Source organism: Doryrhamphus excisus, chromosome 2, assembly GCF_030265055.1.
Source record: "Doryrhamphus excisus isolate RoL2022-K1 chromosome 2, RoL_Dexc_1.0, whole genome shotgun sequence".
Taxonomy (NCBI): Eukaryota; Metazoa; Chordata; class Actinopteri; order Syngnathiformes; family Syngnathidae; genus Doryrhamphus; species Doryrhamphus excisus.
In genome coordinates, this window is record NC_080467.1 from 30,654,032 (window position 1) to 30,675,732 (window position 21,701).

The following is a 21,701-nucleotide window of genomic DNA, read 5'->3' on the forward strand; positions in this document are numbered from 1 at the left end:
TTAAGAAAAGAACATTCACACGTGACTCAGATTTAGTTTGTACACTAATTGTTGTAACAGTATGTTTACTAATTGATTATGAAATACTTTATCGTTTCTGTTTGTCTACTTTATATATTTGAGTTATAGCATAAATAGTTTTACGTATTTATATTCAGTGTAAACACTTATTTGTTTGAATCTAGTATTATGTGTTTTCTCTGTGGTTCAATTGTGTTTAAATACCTATCCATTTGTGTTTAACTTTTTAATGTCATTAGATTTTGTTCTCAATTATATCACATTGTTTTGAGTCTCTTGACTTGCGACACTCGTTTCCGGAAATGAGGCAGACAGTGAGACACCCGGATTTAATTGCTGCTCTTTGACGTCCACGTCTCCGCGTAGCCTCATCCCTTGCCGGTCGGGATGTGTTACGCGCCCCGCTCTATCGCAACAACCAAAAAATAATAATAGAGAAAGAAACTTATAGAACAAATGGCGGAGGGCGCTGTTACGCTTAAAGGATTGCGAGCCCAAATGGGTAAGAAATCAGCTTTTTCAATATTAATATATTTTTTTTTTACCACAGTTGTTATTTTGAACGGTGTTGGTTCGTTCATAGTGTCACTTTGCGGTGTTTGGCGAATAACCCCGGCCGGCTAGTGGCTGCTGCTTCTTCTATTTCTTCCTCTGGCTAAGTAACGTTAGCTCCCTCCGACCTGGACACATGTTATGGACACTTTCCCACACGTAAAATGCCACCATTACACCATTGTTTGTTGGGCTTAAACGTATCGGCATAAGAGCCCTAGTTGCTAACTAGCTAAAGTTGTAACCTTATCTCTTGGCGCCGGTCGAAACTTAGCATTTGAAGTTGACTTATTTCTTGCCTCGTCTACACTGAGCACATTTGAACTAGTTTTTAAGCGTGTCGTTTCTGCGTTCTTAACTTAAGAGGAAGTAAATAAAAAGGCAGACTTTTGCTATGCTAGCTGCTAGCACATACTGTTAGCCTATCGATTGAGTCCTATCAGGAAGGGGTCTGGGCTGCATGTCACTGTCTAGTGGACTCTAAGTTGATAGAAACAACTTTATTAAGATTTTAATGTGTTGAGTCTCAGCTTTAATTCCATCGTCATATCCTTTAGTGGACAGTGTAGCTGTATATGTTGACATATGGGGGTTATGCCGTATGTATGCAGGGTTACCATAACAATGTCTGACCTGAATTTCAGCGAAAGCCTGATAGGAGCTGCAATGTGAACCATATTGATGCACTGATAAGGTGTTTCTGCTGCAGAATGCAGCCCCTGTGTTCAAACAGCATCTGCAGGTTTTTAGTGCAGGGGCATGAATGCACACTTTGTTTTTTTTGGTGGGTTTTTGGAATAAGAGAGAAAGAGGGGTTTCATGCATAACTGTGTGGGTGTAGCCATGTGTTACTGCTGGCAACAAGCAGTCAATTTTTGCAGTTCGTCTTCCTGTTCCACCCGCCACCCTCTCTTCACGTTTCCATTACATTCTGGAATACCATCCACCCAGGTCTGTGGTTTTTATGAAATTGTATACAACATTCAAGGCCAGTCTGACTGAGCATTATGTTGAATAATGAAAGGAATCTGGGGCTACATGCATACAACGCAGTGTTCAAGTGTGGGGTTCACACCACTGCAAGATTATTGTGAATCAAGCAATGCCAAATTGTTAAAAGCATGAGAAATATTTCCTCAAATGGTTGGATTGCGGCACCACAGAGGATGAGCTTGGATTTCACTGTGATGTGGTTTTGCTCCCCATCCTCTGCTTTATGTAAAGTCGCTGGAGAAGGTCACGCAAATAACAAGCATTTGAATAACAAAGTTTATCCATGTGTAATGGAAGGCTAAAGGTTACATATAGGTGTGTGGCTCTACACCTTTTGTGGGTGGGGTGGAGTTTGAGCCGTTTTTCCCAACACATGTACAGCAACTGTAACCCAGTCGTAGAATGACAAAGTATACAGCATATGTATGACAACTGTCACAACACTGTTGTTCTATGGCTTGCCATTGTCCTGCCGTGCATTTTCATCACATGCTGCAAACCATCAACACTATATAAGCTTTGCAGCAAGCCCAATTGTGAAGAACAAAAAGACAGTCAGAGAATATTTGTCTAACAAGGGGAAGCACGTCCATCTGGAAGACTCCCCACGGTCACCATGCCAAGACTGCAAATAGCCCAGGCTTACCGTTTGCACGACAAGGTCTAGAGTAATCCTATAGAAGCTCTGCTGCAGTAAAAGCATGCACACGTGTGTGTGCGAGGAAGGCATCAGGTGTGCTACTTGAGGACCTTCACATCATGCCAGCCCTGATCAGATGCCGTTGGCCAACATGTCATCTTTCCAATCACAGTGCTTTTATCCAGACTAACAAATCGGGCTTTCAGTTTAGACTCTTGTCGTAATTGGGTGGGTTTAATGGTTGTGTTCTTCCTTATGTAATTATGTCAGCCTGTATCTAAAATGTCTGCTATACAAGCAGTCAATTTCAGACCTCAGTACGTCTATCCAGCAGCGGCCGAATAGAGTGTTATATTTTGGAAATCACAGCAGCTGAAATGTAAGTTATGGTTTTATTTCTTCCTTCGACTTTGTGACACACCTGACATGTGGCGATGTGCAAACAGACTGAAATAGACATCAGATTGTCTTTCTTAGACAGTGGGCACAAAGAAAATATTCCACCCTGTTCATTCATTGTGAATGCAGAATATTTGTATTTAGTTATAGCTGCATATCACTGCAGTCATGCTCCTCTAAGTGATGGCACCCTGTTTGCGGACTGACCCTCTTGTCGGTACAAAGTACCATATGGTTAAGGCTGCAGTAGAACTGTATGAATGAGGTTGGAGTCAGCCTTACTTGCAGTTCGAAGAAGCAGAAATGTTAACGTCACATGACTGAAGACCTAATTTGCCGACTTGTCAGCAATTCTGTAGGGCAGACTCAGAGCACACCGCCAAGAAGTGCAGTAAGGACGAGGTCCGTGAGGAAGGCCCGTACAGCTCAATCATGTGCTGTTTCCTTCCTCGTACTTCGTAATACCACCACCTCTGCTTTCCCTTTGAAAGGGAAAGTGCTTTTGGAATTATTCAAAATCACTTTTGTTATCTCCCAGAGGCTTCATTCCTGTGCAGTGCAAAGAAAGCCCAGAGAGACAGCTGACTTGAACTCAGTCCATGAAATAATCTTAACGTCTCTTAAAAAAAAAAAATGTCCCCCTGCATCCAATCCAGCTGCAGCAGCGCAGGCCCAAGCGGAGGAGCGGCGCAGCCAGGCAGTGAGTCCAGCACCTTCAACAAACACAACAGCTAAACCTCAGGGTTGTCGACCAGGTAAATGCTGTCACACTTCATACAGCCCAGGCTCACATCTGAACCATTTGGTACTATGCAATCCAATTGTAGCCCACCTCTCAGCATGGCTTACTGCAGTGAGGTCCTGAGTCATCATCTTATTACTTGACAAGCTCATTAATATTAGCGCCCCACCTCTCACTCACAGCAAAGCTGTCGCAATAGTATGTCAGTGTAAGTTGCAACCTTTTTGTGACCATGTTTGCAGTCATCGACGGTGCTGCACTTCGAGTTGACGATCGACTAAGAGTTGCAAAAGAGAGACGAGAGGAGGCAGAGAGGAAACAAGGTATGATATTGGTGTTCTGGGTTGCTTTCTGTATAAGATTGAGATGAGAACATGTGGACAATGCTGAAGAAACAAGTCCATGTCAGAAAGCCAACAAATGTAACAGAACTGCACCAAATCTGTCAGACGAGCGTTCAAGGATTCAACCAGAAGCTTGCCAGAATCTTGTGTATTGGTACTAAAAGCGCCTAATTGAAGTGAAAATGTCCACGGGACATTGACCAAATATTAGCATTGCTGTATGTATATTTTTGACCCAGCAGATTTGGTCACTTTTTCTGTCAACCTATGTTAAAGTCATAAAAGAACCAAATTTCATGAATGTTTTTGTGACAAAGAAATATCTGTTCCAATCACTCTATCAGAGAAAAATCAGATTTGTAGAAATAACAGGAAACTCAAGAGACCTTGTAACATCATGTTCTTTACTAGCGTATGTAAACCTTTGACCACAACTGTACATGGTGGGTCTTTGATTTTATACAGCATCTCTATGTGGTCCAAATGCAAACATGAGAATTAAATACTCTAAACTGTCTGAGTCTTGTGTTTCTCCGTCAGCTCTGCGCGAGTCTCAGATCATGGAGCGGGAACGCAAGGCTAAGATGCAAGTAGAGCGTCAGCTGGAGGAACGGCAGAAGAAGGTTGTTGAGCAGCGAAGGAAGGAGGAGCAGAAGCGAATGGCTGTGGAGGAGAAGAGGAAGCAGAAACAGGAAGAGGAGAAGGTAGCTGATGGAGGACTTGGGAGCCTGGCTGGACTTTTTGATCTTTCTTTAACCTGCTCTTATGTGGCAGGAGCATTACGAAGCAGTGATGAGACGCACATTGGAGCGGAGCCAGCGTGTTGAACAAAGACAGAAGAGATGGTCATGGGGAGGATTGTCAACAGACTCAGACGGACGAGGTAAAGGCCTTTTTTTGTTTTTGGTGTTTGAGTTCACATTCTATATTTTCACTCTTCATGTTTTATTTCATTGTCATTTTGGAAGCATATGATTGTCTGATGAATAATTAATATACAGTGGTTGCCCTTCCTGATTACTTATTTTTTTTGCATGTTTGCCACACATTTCAGAACAAACCAATTTAAATATTAGTCAATTCTAGCACAACTGAACACAAAAGTTTGTTTTTAAATTAAGTTTTTTTTTAAATTAGAAATTCAAATCCAAAATCCAAACCTTACAAGGCCTGTGTGGAGGAAAAAGCAATGGCGTAAAAATAATACTGCAAGAGAAGAGTCAGATATGGGTATGGTAGTGTGATGGTCTTGGGCTTTTTTGCTGCTTCAGGACCCGGAAGACTTGAAGCATGAATTTTGCAGGAGACACTGCAAGAGACTCATTGCAAGTTATCACAAACTAGGGCTATCGATATCGATTTTTTAAAATATCTATTTGCTTTAAGCACGATATCAAAACCAACCATATTGTTTATTGACATAGACTGATTTTGAGCTGTATTTCCCTCATGCCTGCAAAAAGGAGGGAGGAGGGGCGGAGCAGAAGCCCGAAAGCTCAGTAGAAGTTAACAGGTCGGCACGTCTGTGGTGGAAGAACTCGTCAAAGAATAAGCAGTAACTAGGTAATATGGGGGCACTTCCAATCCAGAGCATTAAATAAATCATTTTCACCACAAACTCCAGTATGGGGAATGTGTGCGATGTCTGCCGAGCTCCTGTTGCCTCCCTCACGAAAGGAAAAGGAATCTCTCACGTTGCTAATACTGTATATATTCCACATTGCAACAGTGGAAAAAAATGCGATAAAACCCTGCTGAAACGATGGCCTTGCGATGTCCAGCGAAATTTTGAAGTCACAATTATTTAGCACAAGCTCTACCACATATATAGAAGGAAGTTAGACAGCTGCTAATAAGCCTGATGGAGTTTACACGTTGGTATTCCTGCCACAACATAAGGGCATGCTTATGTCTTCTAAAAAGAGAACTTGACACTCTCATTTGGCTTTCATTTTTTCAAACATATTGTGATATATATCGCATATCGGTATTCAACCTAAATATATTGGGATATGAGTTTTTAGTCTATAACGCCCACCCCTATCACAAACACTTGATTGCAGTTGTTGCTCCTCAGGATGGCCAACGACAGCTTATTAGCTTTCGGTGACCATCACTATTTCACACAGGGCCATGTCGCTTTGGATTTTTTTTCTCCCTTGGGTTCAGTTGTGTTGTCATTGACTAGGTATTTAATTTTGTTTGATGATCTGAAACATTGAAGTGTGACAAACATGCCAAAAATAAGAAATCAGGAAGGGGACAAACACTTTTTCCCACCACTATGCATCCTAATATTTATCCTTATACTCTGTACTATCCTCCACACCTACAAGTATGCCTCCTTCCCCTCTGACCAACAGTCCTATCACTGACTGATGTAAAATTGCTCATTTGGACAGAATAACTGTTTATGAGGAGACATTGTATGTGAAGAAAGACCAATGCGCTTGTTGCGCTGTTTTCACCTCCATCTCGCCATGCCTCCCTGCTGAGTACTGTCTTTCCCCACAGGAGATTCAGATGCTGGTGCCTCATCTCCAGTATCTATAGTAATCTCTCCCGCCTCCCCAGAAAAGCCGCCTAGGACCCAGCAAGGTTTTTTTTTTTTATTTTTTTTTTTGAGATCTGCCCGCCATTTTGTAGAAACGCAGCATAGGCAAATGCATACTGGCGCTACGGACACTATGGTTATGCCCTCACCTCCTCCTCTTCACGCTGTCTTCTGCAGCCTAACAGTAAATGTCTGTCACGGTGCGGTCATTGTCTGCTTTCTCCTTGCAGACAATGTTTGTTTTAGATCTTTGACTGTCATTCACACTTTTGAGCAGGTGCAAGAACAAATGAGCTACTTTGCATGGAAGCATGACTGAACTAATAATGTCATCACATGACACCATGATGTGGATGATTGGTTTGCAGTACTACTAACTTCACTGCATGACTTTTGAAGCACAATGCGGTGGTTTTGTAGCATGAATTGGCAACACATTGTACTGTTTGTAATAGAGGATAAACCTGCACAATCTAATGACATCCAATACAAGAGCAATGTTTTTTTTCAATTTGTAGAACAATGCATCACAATGAGAGAGATCTCTAGTCATTTCATATGCCTTCATATGTAGCAAGAAAGGTAACAAATAAAGGAAATTCTTGCGTTAGATTGCCAGTAGATAGTGTACTTAATGTTGTGGCCACAAATGTATGTAATAGTGTTGACCCGACCATAGGACGACCCATTTTTCAAATGGGGCTTATTACATGACATAAATCAAGTAGGGCTGCAAGGATTATTTGGATAATTAAAATCCATCGATTATCTCGAAAAATAGTGTATGATTTTTTTCCATGTTTCGGAAGAATTGCTTACGTCACCACTCAGAGGAAGTGGGTAGGAAACATCTTTGATTGTTGCTAATCCCTGAACTCGACTAATGAATGATCCGTTACCAATGAGACTCGGGGAACTCTCAACCTCCATCCCTTTCCCCCCCAAAAAACCCTTAGACTCAGCAACTCAAGTAAAAGCTGTACTTTTCTTTTAGTTAAATCATTTTTTTACTGGCTGTTTAATTGTTATATTTTGTTCCACATACACCTTTTCCAAAACATTTTATAATATAGCATTTTATTTCAACTTCAGCTTAGTTTGCCTGCTTAATTTGCACCAGTTAGACTCCCTCAACAACTCTTCTTCTCTGTGCAGTCAGATTGCATATGGTGTGTTGTGCATATATAGCCCTAAAAAATGAAAACCACTTACACTATATGTCCATTTAAGATATAAAACTATTGGAATGTTTTATTTTTCTTGTGAATTTATTATCTCTTTTAAACAGGCAAACATATGTGTTTTTCCCATTACTCAATTAACAAACATTTCAGAAGAATAGTCGATTACTAAAATATTCGATACCTGCAGCCCAAAACTCAAGTATTCCTCAACCAAAATAGCATCTGCTGTGTTGAATACATACATGCATTATTTTTAGAATCTGATACTTTTACCAGTTCAGGTTTCACAGAAATCTTAAACTATTGCCCTTTCCTTGGTGCATGACTGGAACACTCTGTCTTCTTGAGGTAAATAGGTCTTATTGTCGGGTCAATAGGGTCAATAGGGTATATGAGAATAGTCTCATTTTTCAGTTGACTTTAGCACCCCACTGTGTGCACCCATCACCTGCCTAGGTTGAGCTGCCCCTAGTTGAAACCCTCCCTTGTCTTGTCTTTCCTCCTCCCAACTAGTGGACAAGCGCTCCACATCCACCATGAACCTCAAACAGCCATCAGAGGCTAGCATCAGCAAACGCCTATCCTCATCCTCTGCCACCCTCGTCAAATCTCCTGACAAAAGTAAGTGTCCTATTACTCCCCAGCCTGTACTTCCTTCTCCTTTGCGTCCAACATGCTGTCACCCCAGAGCGTTGTAGTAGGGATGAGCGAGTACACCGCTACCTGGATCTGTCCAACCATCTAAATGATCTGTAGCCGTGGCTTAACCAGAAATGGGTGGGGCTAAAGTCTGAAATTGATATGAGAATCTGTGTCAGTTTTCCAACTGACTTTATATCACCAGCCAAGTTAGAAGCATGCAGACGACATAGTCTTGCGAAATGCACCACATGCGTTACAAATCAGGTTTAAAGGGGACCTATTATGCTTTTTCCTCTTTTCTGACCTATAATATAATAATATAATATATAATATAATATAACCTATAAATATAGTTAGAATGTAGTATTCTGGCGTTAAACTATGACAAAGTTTCAGATAATGAGATTTGCTCATTTGGAAGTGAGCCCTGAAAGACGTTGGTATAGCTCAAAATGCCATATCCAAAGACATTGTTCATTTATTATAACGCCTATACCCACCATATTAGAAAGTGGGGCTCATTCGTAGTTGGGAAGCACTTTGGAATGTGACCAATCACAGCGGAGTGGGCGTGGCAGTGGTGGAATGAATTACGTATAACCGTTTTGGCAGGAAGCACAAATCCAAGGAAATACAGTAGTTGCAGAGTAGTTGCAGAGTAGTTGCAGAGTTGTTGCAGAGTAGTTGCAGAGTAGTTGCAGAGTAGTTGCAGAGTAGTTGCAGAGTAGTTGCAGAGTAGTTGCAGAGTAGTTGCAGAGTGTGGAAGAACTAAAAATTGTGTGCTGGTTATCGTGTGTAGCTTCTCTGTAGGAGTCCACAACTCAATACAAAGGGTCTAAAAATAAAATGAGCATAATAGATCCCCCTTAAGATTGCAAGGTGCATACTGCAACAACGTATTGAGAGGGATGTCATATTTGAGCACGCTTATGCATATCATGTAGTATGATTGGCATACAGGCAGGATGTTTGATGCAGCTCTTGTTCTTACTACTGTGAAGGTGTACCTAATGTTGTGGCTGGTCAATGCAGTTTACGGTTTCCACTGTCTGTGTACTGCCAACTGAAAATGAACAAAATTCTTATATTGGAAGTAGCACGCTTCTTATGATGACTTCCTGAAATGAGGCAAAAATACATTTCATGGAAAAAAAGCGCTCATGCTACCCCAATTGATCGATTCATTTATTTTCTATACCGCTTATTCTCACGACCGTCGCGGACACACTGGAGCCTATCTCAGCTGTCTTCAGGCTAGAGGTATACCCTGGACTGGTGGCCAGACAATCACAGGGCACATATAGACAAACAACCATTCACATCTCATTCATAAATATGGACAATTTGCCAATTAACCATGCACATGCATTTTTGGAATGTGGGAGGAAACCGGTGTGTGTGTTATGTTAATTTATCCTCAGTACTAGCAATATCCGATAATGGCAAGAGTACTTCATCAACCCTGCTTTTTCCTCTGAAATACTTTTCCACCTCAAAATTCCCTCCCAATGTGGCAGTCAATCAAAACCATGGGAGACTAGTAATTCGCTCCGGTTGTGATGCTTCTGTGTCCTGGAATCGCTAGCTAGACAGTAGAATGGCTCTTCTATGTGCTTCTGCATCCTGGAACCGCTAGCTAGACAGTGGAGTAGCTTCTCTATGTGCTTCTGCATCCTGGAACCGCTGGCTAGACGGTGGAGTAGCTTGTCTGTGTTTCTGCATCCTGGAACCGCTAGCTAGACAGTGGAGTAGCTTCTCTATGTGCTTCTGCATCCTGGAACCGCAAGCTAGACAGTGGAGTAGCTTCTCTATGTGCTTCTGCATCCTGGAACCGCTAGCTAGACAGTGGAGTAGCTTCTCTATGTGCTTCTGCATCCTGGAACCGCTGGCTAGACGGTGGAGTAGCTTCTCTATGTGCTTCTGCATCCTGGAACCGCTGGCTAGACGGTGGAGTAGCTTCTCTGTGTTTCTGCATCCTGGAACCGCTGGCTAGACGGTGGAGTAGCTTCTCTATGTGCTTCTGCATCCTGGAACCGCTAGCTAGACAGTGGAGTAGCTTCTCTATGTGCTTCTGCATCCTGGAACCGCTGGCTAGACGGTGGAGTAGCTTCTCTATGTGCTTCTGCATCCTGGAACCGCTGGCTAGACGGTGGAGTAGCTTCTCTGTGTTTCTGCATCCTGGAACCGCTGGCTAGACGGTGGAGTAGCTTCTCTATGTGCTTCTGCATCCTGGAACCGCTAGCTAGACAGTGGAGTAGCTTCTCTATGTGCTTCTGCATCCTGGAACCGCTGGCTAGACGGTGGAGTAGCTTGTCTGTGTTTCTGCATCCTGGAACCGCAAGCTAGACTGTAGAATAGTTTTTTTTGTGCCTCTGCTCACATCTCACTTTGGACAAACATCACCAGTTGAGCATCACTTGTTGTCTCTCTCTCGTGCATGTGTGCGTGCATGTGTGCGTGCATGTGTGCGTGCATGTGTGCGTGCATGCGCACACACACATACACACACACACACTTGAGACTATAGTGCTCTTGACCCATTCTAAAAACTCTCTGGGGTCGGGGGGGGATTTTTTGACTAACGTCCATAGGTGCTTCCATGAAGAAGAGGAGTGCGTCCCTCACACGAGTAAGTGTGGGCAGAATACAGACTCCTGCCAAGGCTGCTACGGGGACAGCAGACCATCAAGGTGGCTAGCATGGAACAATCACTGATCACATTATTTTCATGCTTCAGTTGGGGTTGCATATTTTGGAATAACAGGCATGATGCACTGATCTTAACATCTTGCTCGTTTTGAATTTGCTTGGTCATTAACAGAGGTTTTGTCGGGATGTCGTCTTTATTTGGCTCATGTGGCATCATGAAGGTGTGTGGCAGTTACTGTAAATCAGGCCAACTTATCTTTCCTTTTCCCCCAAAACTCTCACATAATCCTGTATGACATTTTTGATTTGCTCCAAACATTATGCTTGCCTCTTTTTTAACCATTTTATATAATTGACAAGTGTTCGCTGACTAACTCAACCCTTAAACTCATTTCACAGTTGTCAACCACAGCAAGGGTCTTGTTGTGTGTCTGTGCTAACATTGTGTATTGTTTTTGTTTTGTCAAGTGTAGATTGTCTTGTCACCCCCAGATGACGTCCCTCCTTGCAGAATTTACATTGCTGTGTGTGTCCCTGTGTTCCTCAGTGCCATCCCCATCACAGCACCCACAAATCCCTTCAAGAGTGCAGTGTCCAGTCAGTGTATTAACCACAGAGGCTTTTGTTTGTCGTTCATAGCTGGCAGCCTCCTTTTCTGGGAAAACAAAGGGACAAAAAGCTTCCTGTACCAATAGTGTGTGGGACCTGGATAATTAAGAAATCTCTTGAACGCTATTTGTAACTGTACTCAAGCAGGGAATTTATACTTGTATTTAATCAGAGACTTTCTGTTTTTCATGTAAAATAATATGATGTCTGCCATGGAAGTTCGATCAAATTGGAATTCATTTTCTCCTTAATCGCCTTAATAAAGGATTTTCTTACCCCTTCTGTAGAGATGGCTAAACGCGCAGGCACAATAGTTTCCGGTGTTGAAGCAATTTAGGCTAAATTGAATGCAGCAAGAGCAGCATAATGTCGGCGATGGATAGTAAAGATCATTTTCTCCAATTAATCAAGGAATTCCCAATGCTTATGAGCGTTAAGTGTACTTTTGACACTTTTCCTTGGTGTCTCGGTGAATAATACATGCAAGATTTGGTGCTGCCACTGTAGTCCTTTAGCCTCTTAATACCTTGATGAAGTGCAGCAGCGCTTCAGCACTTAACCGCAGTAGCGTCTGGTGGTAGCAGATGTCTGCTTGGTAAGCAGCGCCACCAATATGCAGGCGGCAACTCTCAACAGTTAAGACGGGTTTGACTTTATGTAGCACAGGTGGATGCCCCAAAGTCTACTGTTTTCATGGATGCAAGAGTATCTTTATTCTGCTGTGACATCATGCTGGACTGTTTAGAAGCATTCAAGTTTTTTGACCGTACTACCTTGGGCACCGGTCTTTACGTAATCATGGGCAAGCTTTCACAGCAGAAGACCAAGGTCTTGTTCAGCCCCTCTCTGGCCTTCCAGGCGTTCTTGTTGAGTAATACTTATTTCTTGTGCACTAATGGTCCAATGTCTTCTCTCCCCATCAGCACACGTCGTACTGCCTTAAGGAACCATTGATTTTGTCTTGTCTCAGTACTCTTCCAAGGCATCATTTCCTTGTTGTCCTCAAATGTTTCCATTGAATATGACTGGAAGTAGAAAATGCTGTGTGAGACTGAGACGTAGCCTTCTTGGTTGTTATTTTTGATTTTCTCCTGTTGCTTAAATCACATGGTGACTTATCTCATTCTAACTGACACCCGCTCCCCTGTCTTTCCCCCTCTTTTTTCTTTATTATTGCTTGTTCTTCCCATATCCCCCATTTTTGTTCTTTTTTTGCGGCGACTATCTTTTGGTGTAGCTCGTAAGCCACCGACTTGCGCTGTGGACGGAGAGATCATTAGTCGCCTGCTCACTCCCACCCAGGCCTCACTAGCTAGGAGCAAGAGTGCCGCCGCCCTTTCCCCTGGAGGAACAGATACTCCAGGTAACCCCCCCGTCCCCCACCACCACTGTAAAGCAAAATGCTTGCAAAGGAAGGGACCTTTGACTTAAAGATGATTCTCCTTTTCCACTGAATGGTACCTACCTGCTCTACCTGTGTTTGGGGCTTTTACGTTGGCCTAGGTACTATGTGGTACTATTTACAATACCCAAGTCAGTCCAATCTCCTTTTTTCGTGCGGCTTTTCCCTTCAGGGGTCGCCACAGCAAAACAATCGCTACCATCCACTCCCACACAAACTACCCTCATGTCCTCCTAAGTAAACCTAAGTAAAACCTAAAGTAAATACGAGAGACGGTCATTGTTATGTAAACTATACGTCGTTCTCAAGTATGATCCACTTGCTTTTATCAAAGATTTAAAAACATCTTCAGTAACATTAATAAGCATACTGCTTTACTTCATAAAACTCCCGACCTGAACAGGTGGAAATGGAAACGCTGGCGGAAGTTGTCGGAATCTCCTCTTCCAGACCGTGAATGGAAGCTAGCAGGGATAGCATAGGCTGGATGGCTTTAATGTTAGGAACGTTTTACAGTACCTGATGATCACGTGCAGGTTTGGAGTGGAAAAAATAGGAGAAGCAAGTTTATTTTTGAACGTAGCTCGTCTTAGCCGTAAATACACATTCTCCACGCACACTGAACACACTTCTGTGACTGACCGTCCTTCCAAATAGGAGCGCCGTTTGGCACATTTCTGCATAAACGAAACAAGAGTGTTGTATAAATATCTTCCGTATGAAGTTGGAATGGCATGGGTGACTACATCTTCCTTAATGACAAGCACAGGCATCACAGTTTGTTGAAGATTTAGTAGCAATATGTCCAGAGGCTGACATCCCATTCCAACAGTTTGCCATTTTCTTACCAAGAAATACATGTGCTTTACAATTTACAAAAGTTCCATTTCATAATATGGCTTAAGCTTTAAATTCAATTTTAAATTCAATTTTAAATTAAAACTAGTAAAGGTTAGGGTTAGGGTGAACATCTGGTAGAGTGCTTGGATCAAGACCCGGAGATGATTGGCTCAATTCCTGATTTGAGCTCAAAATACCAATTTGCTCATACTTTTATTCTGTTTTAGCGTATTTACACGGCGCTTCAGTCCAGCTTCGGCTTCCGAACGCTCCCACATTCATTTGATTTAGGTTTATTTTTCCGAGCTATTCAGACAGACAGACAGAATACTTGATTAATCCCTTTGGGATTAGTTTCGTTTCAGCTTTTCAGAATTCACACACACTGTCTGCTGACATCTAGTTGCTCTGAGCTGCCCTTAACGTCCTTTTGGGATAAAATGAGCTTGCTTATCATGACCGTAGGTTGCTCAGTTCCTCTGGTGTTTACAGACAGCTGAAATCTGTATTGGCCACAAATAACAGCAAAGTAGACTCGTGAGAGTCCTTGCTGTCGTTGCTCCTGTCACTGTGGACCAACAGGGGTCTGGCTCACATGCGCACTGGTGACACAATTGGCTGGCATTGTAATGTGCCCCGGGGTTCAGCTGATCAGGCACATGCTCAGAGGTTTGCCCCAAGCTACTTACTAGTTTTTGTTGTATCAGAAGGAAACTGTTGTGCGGGTGCAGGTGGTCTGGCACAAACATTAGCCATGCGGTGGCACCAATTGGCTTTTGCGTACCAAGCAGTTTTAGAAGTACACTATAAAGGAATTGGAGCATTGGAGGAATTGGGAATTGGAGAATTGTGTTGTCTGTCCAACATGGGTAGTTGGTGTGAGAGAGACAGATGCAGAAGACAAGGTTGGATGGAAGCCATTGATTTGCTGTGTAACCCCCGAAAGGAAAAAACCCAAAGAGAAAGAAGAGCTGTGTCGTAAGTCATAGTTTTACTGTAGTTTATGAGCTCAGTAATTTGGTAGCAGAGATCCTTCTGTGTTGTTTTACGGAGTGCCGTTTATTGACCAGCTATTAAACCCCCATTAGCAGATGGCGTTGGTGCACTACGTGTTGCCCCAGTGGAAATATGACACTTCTGTAATAGTGGCACTTGCAATGGCTGCAGTACATGCTCAGAATGGAATCAATGACGGAAGATTGCGCTTTGGCAGCAATAGTCCTCAAAGTTGCTGGATTATCATGGATCATCACTCCATCTGACACAGCACGTTAATGGCGAGATTTCCTGACGGGCAAAAAACCCACCCTCAGTCAAGCCTGGCTGTCTTTTGGCTCCTAGACGTGTTTGGTGTGGGAATGAATACACAGTGCTGTGCAGACGTTCTATTCCACCTGTGGATTTGTTTTGTTAGTATCCATCCTAAACTTGTAAAGTTTAGAAGAGATGGTGGACAACGCAACGATTTACACGTACAGGAGCTGTCCTGAGGTGCGGTTTTTCATGTGCAACGCAATTTTTTTTTTTGTTGAATGATCATATATCATTGTTACGTATTAGCTATTACAACTAGTTTGCTTTGTCGCCTGGATTCGAATTAGCAACTCAAAGCAGTAGTTGTAAATTATTTTCTGTCATTCCCCCACTGGGGGACAGAAATATTTTTGCGTCCCACTGAGTTGAAGTACTATTGAGAAACTGATAATATCAATATTTATCTATCCTGTACAGACTGAACTCCAAACTGAAACCACCAAATGCAACAAAATGGAGAGCAGCTAAGCATACAAGCGCATTCAAGAGTCTAATTGCATGCCGAGTATGACAAATTCATACATGTTGGCATGTCTGCACTAATATTGAAAGTCCTGCCTGCCTCTTATTCCACTTAACCCACCCCCCATCCTACCCCCTCGACAGTTCATCGCTCCACAAGGGGGCTGGCCCCACTATTTGCAAAACACTGCCTTAAATATAAAATGTATCAAATGTAAAATGTGTCCCCGTATCCTTCCGTTGTTCTGTGTGCGGCCCTCTGTAGAGAAGGTTTGGACACCCCTCAGCTAAAAAGTGATAGTCCTTATAGATGGTGTACTCTGAATAACTGAACAACCCTAAATTATTGCCAAATACATTTGCACATTGCTTTGAATAAAGTGGTAACTCGGTAGCAAAAACTGTTGTGTTATTAATATTCCAGTACTGGAGATGAGGTGTGTCTGTTCTCTTGTTGTCTTGAAATGTTTGGGTTTTCTGGGGGGAGATTGATGCCGGTAACTGATGCCTCTTAAACACGGATTAAAACATTGTCTGCTTTAGCTCTGAATCTAACAAATCATTTTTTTAACAAAGGAATATGATGTAATTTGTACCTGTTTGTGTTTCTTTACAACTTGTTCTTTTGCTGCTTTGCTGCGCACCCCGGCCCTGCTTATCACCCCTCCCCGCTGGTTGCGCTTCACCGTGGTTCTGCGATGACTTTGTCCTTGACCAGAATGTCACCTGTGTCCTCGCTCAGCCTCCGCCACCCATTTGCACCCACCACCGCGCGGACCTGTGCGCAGCCGTAGCATCGACCGACAAAAGAACAGCATGACCACCTCCGTGTCGGCAGACGGAGCCCTCGACCGTTCGCTGGTATGTAGAGAAATGACAGCAGAGTGTAAAAAAGTGCAACATGTCCCTCCCTGTTTGCACACACAACTATTTTATACTGCTAAATGCAACACTGGCACAACATTCAAAGAAAAAAAATCGCCAAAATTGTTTGATGTTTTACTTTCCTCATAGCCATTCGTCACACTTGCCTGCAGCTCCAGTGGCAGGAGCGACTTGTAAAAGGCAAAAAGAGTTAGTGGCATACATAAGCACGATAGTGGGAAACCACTGAATGGATCATGTGAAATGCCTCCTAGATGCCTATGCAACAACATTTAAAGGGATGATTCAGGACAAGCCTAAGCAAACTTTGACCTTTTCATCAGAAAGGAAAGATGTGATTCATGCATGTCTACATTTAAGATAAGATAAGATATGCCTTTATTCGTCCCTCAGTGGGGAAATTTGCATTGCACAGAAGCAAGTGTACAGAAACAGTTAAGCAGTACAAAAATACACAAAATAGAACAATAAACAATATAAACAACCCAAGTATTAACAAAATCAACAGTTTTTCCCAGAGTTATATACAATACAGTATGTAGATAATATGAAACAAGACAGTCTATACACCTATACATTTGCCTGTGCTTTAGCAGGATGCTAACCACTGGGAAATGTTCCTCCTGGTGTCTGAGGCTGAGAAAGGACTCATTGACGCTATACGAGACAAAGTGGTGACGTGATTCCGGACAGATCTTGCCATACGAAGCAGCCACCACCCTAATCTCTTGCTTTCTGCACCTTTCCCTCAACTGGTGGTTGCAAGGATAAATGTATCACCTTGTGGTTAGCGCTGTGTGACGATGCCCTGAAATAGTGGATTTGATGTTCAAGCTTCACAGCATCACAGGTGTAAACTATGATGGTTTTAAATGGCTTCACAATATTTGTCCTCTTCAAGGCAGTTACCTTGTATTTGTGGTCCTGTTTTTGCTTCAGTCATCCACAGCCTTGAACCAACGCTTGTAAGGTTTGCGTTACTTGCTTGGCTGAATAGGATGAGATGACACCCTTCATTGGTTTCAAGTGTCACATGACTGACCCGGTAGTGTAGAGTTACTGATGTAATCCTCGTTGTGTTGAATACCTTCTCCACCTCTGTGCCATCTGTGTGGGGAAAAACAGAGCAAGCAGGAAAGAACATTTACCTCGCCTGGCCGGCAACGCCCCCCCTCTCCATCAATTCCTCTGGGACGCAACCGCTCGCCATCACCCTCTCCCAATCCTTCGCCAAAGAGGACGCCCTCCCCAGCAGCAGCAAAGTAAGCAGGCAGACCAATAATGTTTCACTTTCAAGCGAATGCAGCCATCTAGTGACACCCAGTTTCCTCTAACAGGCAAAATGCAAGGACACGTCCACCCTCGCCGGGAATAAAACATCCCCCGTCCCCTCAGCCAACGACAGCTAAGCCCCCTCCAATCCAAAAACCATCTCTCACTCCAACGGGACCCCCCACCTTACGTAAGAGGGACTCCCGGTCTAAGGATCTGGGTCCTGTACAAATGGGGTCGCCACTGTCCTCTGATTCCAGCAAGCTCAAAGACAAAGATGGTGAGCACCTCTTGAGTGGAAAGGCCCAATTTGAAGGTGCATTTAAGAATGTATTGATTGTTACCCTCTGTTTTTGTTGGTGATTTATTACTGTTAGTATTTGATTATTTTAACACACATGAAGTGGCTGCACGGTGGTTGAGTGGTTAGCGCCCAGACCTCACAGCTAGGAGACCTGAGTTCAATCCCACCCTCGGCCATCTCTGTGTGGAGTTTGCATGTTCTCCCCGTACATGTGTGGGTTTTCTCCGGATACTCCGGTTTGTTTCTGTTCAGTTATGTGGCAGCAGCTCGGTGTTCAGTCAACGACCATGGAGCTGATCTGTTAGATACTCCCAGCTTCTGTCACATCCTGGCCCACATTAGTGTTGTTCATGCTGTCACCCCCTGGAAAGAGTGATGCAATTTTTGTAGTGGTGTGTTTAACATTGCATGGAAAAATAGTCCAAAACGATGAATGTAGCAAATACATGTACTCAATACGTTGTCAGATACTAAGACGGGCACCAACTCTGCTGCTGAAGCTGCCAAGATTCTGGCGGAGAACCGAAGACTAATGCGGGAGCAGAAGGAGAAGGAGGAGCAACTCAGGATTCAGCGGGAGGAAGAGGAAAAGTGAGCATCTCCATTTACACTCATTACTTGTCACAAGCACAGCTGGCGGGTATGGAAAGTGATATGAAGGATGAAGTCGAGTATGGCCTTTTGTCTCATCCTGAAGGCTCAGGAAAGATGAGGAAGAACGTTTAGCAGAGCAGGCCCGACTGAAGCGTGAAGAGGAGGAGAGGAAACTGGCAGAGGAGAGACGAGTGAAGGAAGAGGAGCAGGCCCGTATAGCAGAGGAAGAGCAGGCGAGACTGGCAGCTGAGGAGGCACTGAAGCAGGCAGAGATGCAGAGGGAGCGGGAGGAGGCCGAGGCCAAGGCCTTAGAAGAAGCTGAGAAGGTTCGCCAAGAGCGAGACCGCATCATGCAGCAGAACCAGCAGGAACGTATGGAGAGGAAGAAGGTATGACAAAGCATTTGTCTTCACACTCAACAAGACGATGGCAAATCTGTGTAAAACTGTGTTGCTTCAGAGGATTGAAGAAATAATGAAGAGAACTCGAAAAGGGGAACAAAATGACTTTAAGGTGATACTTTTTTATTGTTATAGGTGGTGGAAATTAATTGCATTAATATTAATATGTCATATTCTCACTCTAATGCAGAGAGATGGAGACAAATATCTGCAGGACAATGAAGATGATGGACAGGACCAGATTGGATTTGATACCAGGAGTATGTTGTCATTACTACCGCTCCTTAGGCCTTTTTATGTCGCATACCTCTGAAAAACAAGTGGTTTCCCTGATAGGTGAAGAAGGTCAGATGGACGACATCACCATAGAGACGCACGAGTGCGGTGATGGAGTGGCTCAAAGGGAAGAACCACTGGGTTACATGAATGGACGAGTGGGGACGGACAAGAAGAACGGCCCAGAGGACACTCAGGCAGTCAGGTAAGATGCTTTCACATTTTTAGCTGAAAGACAAACTTCAATTATGTGACAAGCACATTGATAGGAACTACACTCGTCCCTTGCCACATCATGGTTCTGAAAATCGCTCCCTCACTCTATCACAGTTTTTCACACAAAAAAGAGGCCTCTAGTCATATTCAAAAACGTATGCAGAAGTTTTCAACGATTTTCTCTGCTCTACCTACCTACCTACCTACCTACCAAAATAATGGATTTATCAATAAGGAAACCTACTTGGCAGAAATTCCTTCATAGCGGCATGGTGTGGAACCAATTAACCACCACGATGGAGGGATCTATTAAAGGGGACCTATTATGCTCATCTTTTGGCCCTTTGAATTGAGCTGCGGCCCCCTATAGAGCAGCTACACATAACCAGCACACAAAGCATTCTAGTTATTCCAGGATCTGCACACATTCAGCTGGATTTCTTTGAATTTTGTGGTTCTCGTGGTTTGTAAATTGTTGTTTGACAGAAACTGGACCAAAGCCTTAGCCCAAATACTGAGGTACGGACCGTACCGTAGGTTACCTGTACTATGACACCGCTAGTAGCTAATACCCTCACGCACTTTTTTTTTCTCTCTAGTCCAATTCCAACAGGCCGCCTAGTGGAAGGCTCAGAGTTCCTGAATGAGCAGGACTCGACTAAGGTGGAACTGGTGTCTGGCCGAGGCAGTAAGTCCAACCAATGGAGCTTCGAGGAGCTCATGGATCTCAGCGTCCACTCCAAGACTCACAACCTAATGGAGGTAGAGGACTGTGACCCAGTTATGATCCACTGTGATGGGCCGGACGGGACCAAAGGCAGCCCAGTGAGCTCCCTACATTCCTCCAGTCAAGCCATAGAGGCTCTGTCAGGTGAGATGATGGTTCCAGTGGATGCTTCTTCACATTTTTCTTCAAACATTGTTCACGTCTCTCAGCAGAGATTTGACGCTGCACCGTGACACCAGGAAGCCTCTGCACTGTTGCCCTCCTCACCTTCCTGTCCGACTGAGCTCCATTTGAAAGATTCCAAAAGAGCTTCCACCTCCATTAAGTCCATGGAGAGGAGCTGACCTGCCCCATAAGAGCTAGGTGTTTCATCTGCAAGATGATAAAAGCTACAGGGAAATTCCATGTGTTCCTTTTTTGCGCGTCATCTTCTCTCAAGCTCCTTTTTCTGTGTTGTGTCAGAGTTTGATGTTTCTGTTACACATTTGGTCTTCATCAGGGGTGTGCTGTTGTTGTAATTTATGAATTTTGGCTTTGTTATTGTACTTATCCTCACATGTTTAGATGTTTTCCTCTTACCTAAGAGCGTTCCAGGGTGTGCTACAGACTTGTCTCTGGGATTCCACGGTTTGGCTCTTATAAATTTACTTGATTGGCTGATTATATATATATATATATATATATATATATATATATATATATATATTATTGCAGCATCCAGCAATTATGGCCTTACCGGTTTGTTCACAGCCTCATTTGTGAATGACAGAAACTGCTTGTGCTGGCTCAGCTTGCTGCCATGTGACTGTCACTTGTCTAACTTGGCTTTAGACAGTCATGCACTGTGCTCCCTTCTGTGGCCACTAGAGAGCATTGCAGGCACACTGAACTGTTACCTTAACAGCACAAGTTCTTTATTCAGGTCTCATCAGGCTTTATGTCATCTTTGTATTTTGTATCTGTAGCTTATGTTTGCTAACAAGATGGCTGTAGTTTACATTAGTCTGTTCCTTTTAGCAAAAATCCATGTGCGGTGTCCCGACACGCGAGCTGCTACATCTGACAAAATTCATTTCAACTATTTCTTATTTAATATAACAAGTGGCTGTTTATATATGAATATACACTTCTGCATATATTTAAGTGTTGTATATTACAATCAGTGTTAATCCAATGAAGCCACGTTGAGGGTGGAGTGATGTCAACTTGTTTGTGGCAGACAAGCTTGAATTTTTTTTTTTTTTTTTGCTTTAAAGCAAATAGTTTGGGACCTCAATTTATGCTTTGTTGTTAGCGTCCACACCCTCTCGCTGACAAAAAGATAAGGACCTGAGAGGGCTTTACTTTTTTTGTAATCTCTCAGAATGTAAGCGCCTTCATCAAGCCGTCCTTTATTCATTTTTTCTTCACATAAGACTTCTACAGCTACTGCTACAGTTGTCCATTTCTGCAGATTAACTTTAGCCAGCTGGATAGCGCCGTGCCTTAGATGCTGTGTTAACTAAAGAAAACAAAACAGTGTCCTTACCTCGGCCTCTGACAATCATTAAGTCCTTTATGAATAATGTTCTCACTTATTCCCCCAAGCACCCTCTCCGCAAGTAACATTTGTACTGTAAATATATTCCAAATTGTTCGGAGATGATATGAACTGTTAATAAAGTCTCGCAAAACTAGAC

General features: G+C 43.2%; 1 protein-coding gene across 12 annotated transcripts; it reads left to right on the forward strand.

The window, feature by feature from the left end:
* Nucleotides 1–322: 322 nt before the first annotated feature.
* On the forward strand, nucleotides 323–21,700 carry map7d3 (MAP7 domain containing 3). 12 transcript variants are annotated; one of them, XM_058062845.1, is made up of 19 exons: nucleotides 325–523; nucleotides 3,262–3,360; nucleotides 3,590–3,670; nucleotides 4,232–4,395; nucleotides 4,466–4,574; nucleotides 6,206–6,289; nucleotides 7,943–8,050; nucleotides 10,663–10,761; nucleotides 12,567–12,692; nucleotides 16,066–16,208; nucleotides 17,358–17,494; nucleotides 17,570–17,784; nucleotides 18,276–18,399; nucleotides 18,506–18,791; nucleotides 18,862–18,915; nucleotides 18,994–19,063; nucleotides 19,140–19,284; nucleotides 19,895–20,166; nucleotides 20,232–21,700. In XM_058062845.1, exons 1-19 carry the CDS (start codon nucleotides 478–480, stop codon nucleotides 20,240–20,242), a joined length of 2,373 nt encoding a protein of 790 aa, XP_057918828.1. In that variant the 5' UTR covers nucleotides 325–477; the 3' UTR covers nucleotides 20,243–21,700. The 12 variants fall into 12 exon arrangements, with proteins under 12 accessions (XP_057918836.1, XP_057918845.1, XP_057918855.1 ...); XM_058062853.1 differs by lacking the exon at nucleotides 10,663–10,761 and having other exon boundaries at nucleotides 323–523; nucleotides 17,570–17,820; XM_058062862.1 differs by lacking the exon at nucleotides 10,663–10,761 and having other exon boundaries at nucleotides 323–523; nucleotides 16,090–16,208; nucleotides 17,570–17,820.
* Nucleotide 21,701: the final 1 nt, after the last annotated feature.

Excerpts from the sequence above, each read along its gene's own strand:
- map7d3 (XM_058062845.1), top strand. The coding sequence starts at position 478 with ATGGCGGAGGGCGCTGTTACGCTTAAAGGATTGCGAGCCCAAATGG. Across the intron at positions 4,396-4,465 it reads AGAAACAGGAAGAGGAGAAG|GAGCATTACGAAGCAGTGAT; the intron begins GTAGCTGATGGA and ends CTTATGTGGCAG. Across the intron at positions 8,051-10,662 it reads CGTCAAATCTCCTGACAAAA|GTGCTTCCATGAAGAAGAGG; the intron begins GTAAGTGTCCTA and ends TAACGTCCATAG.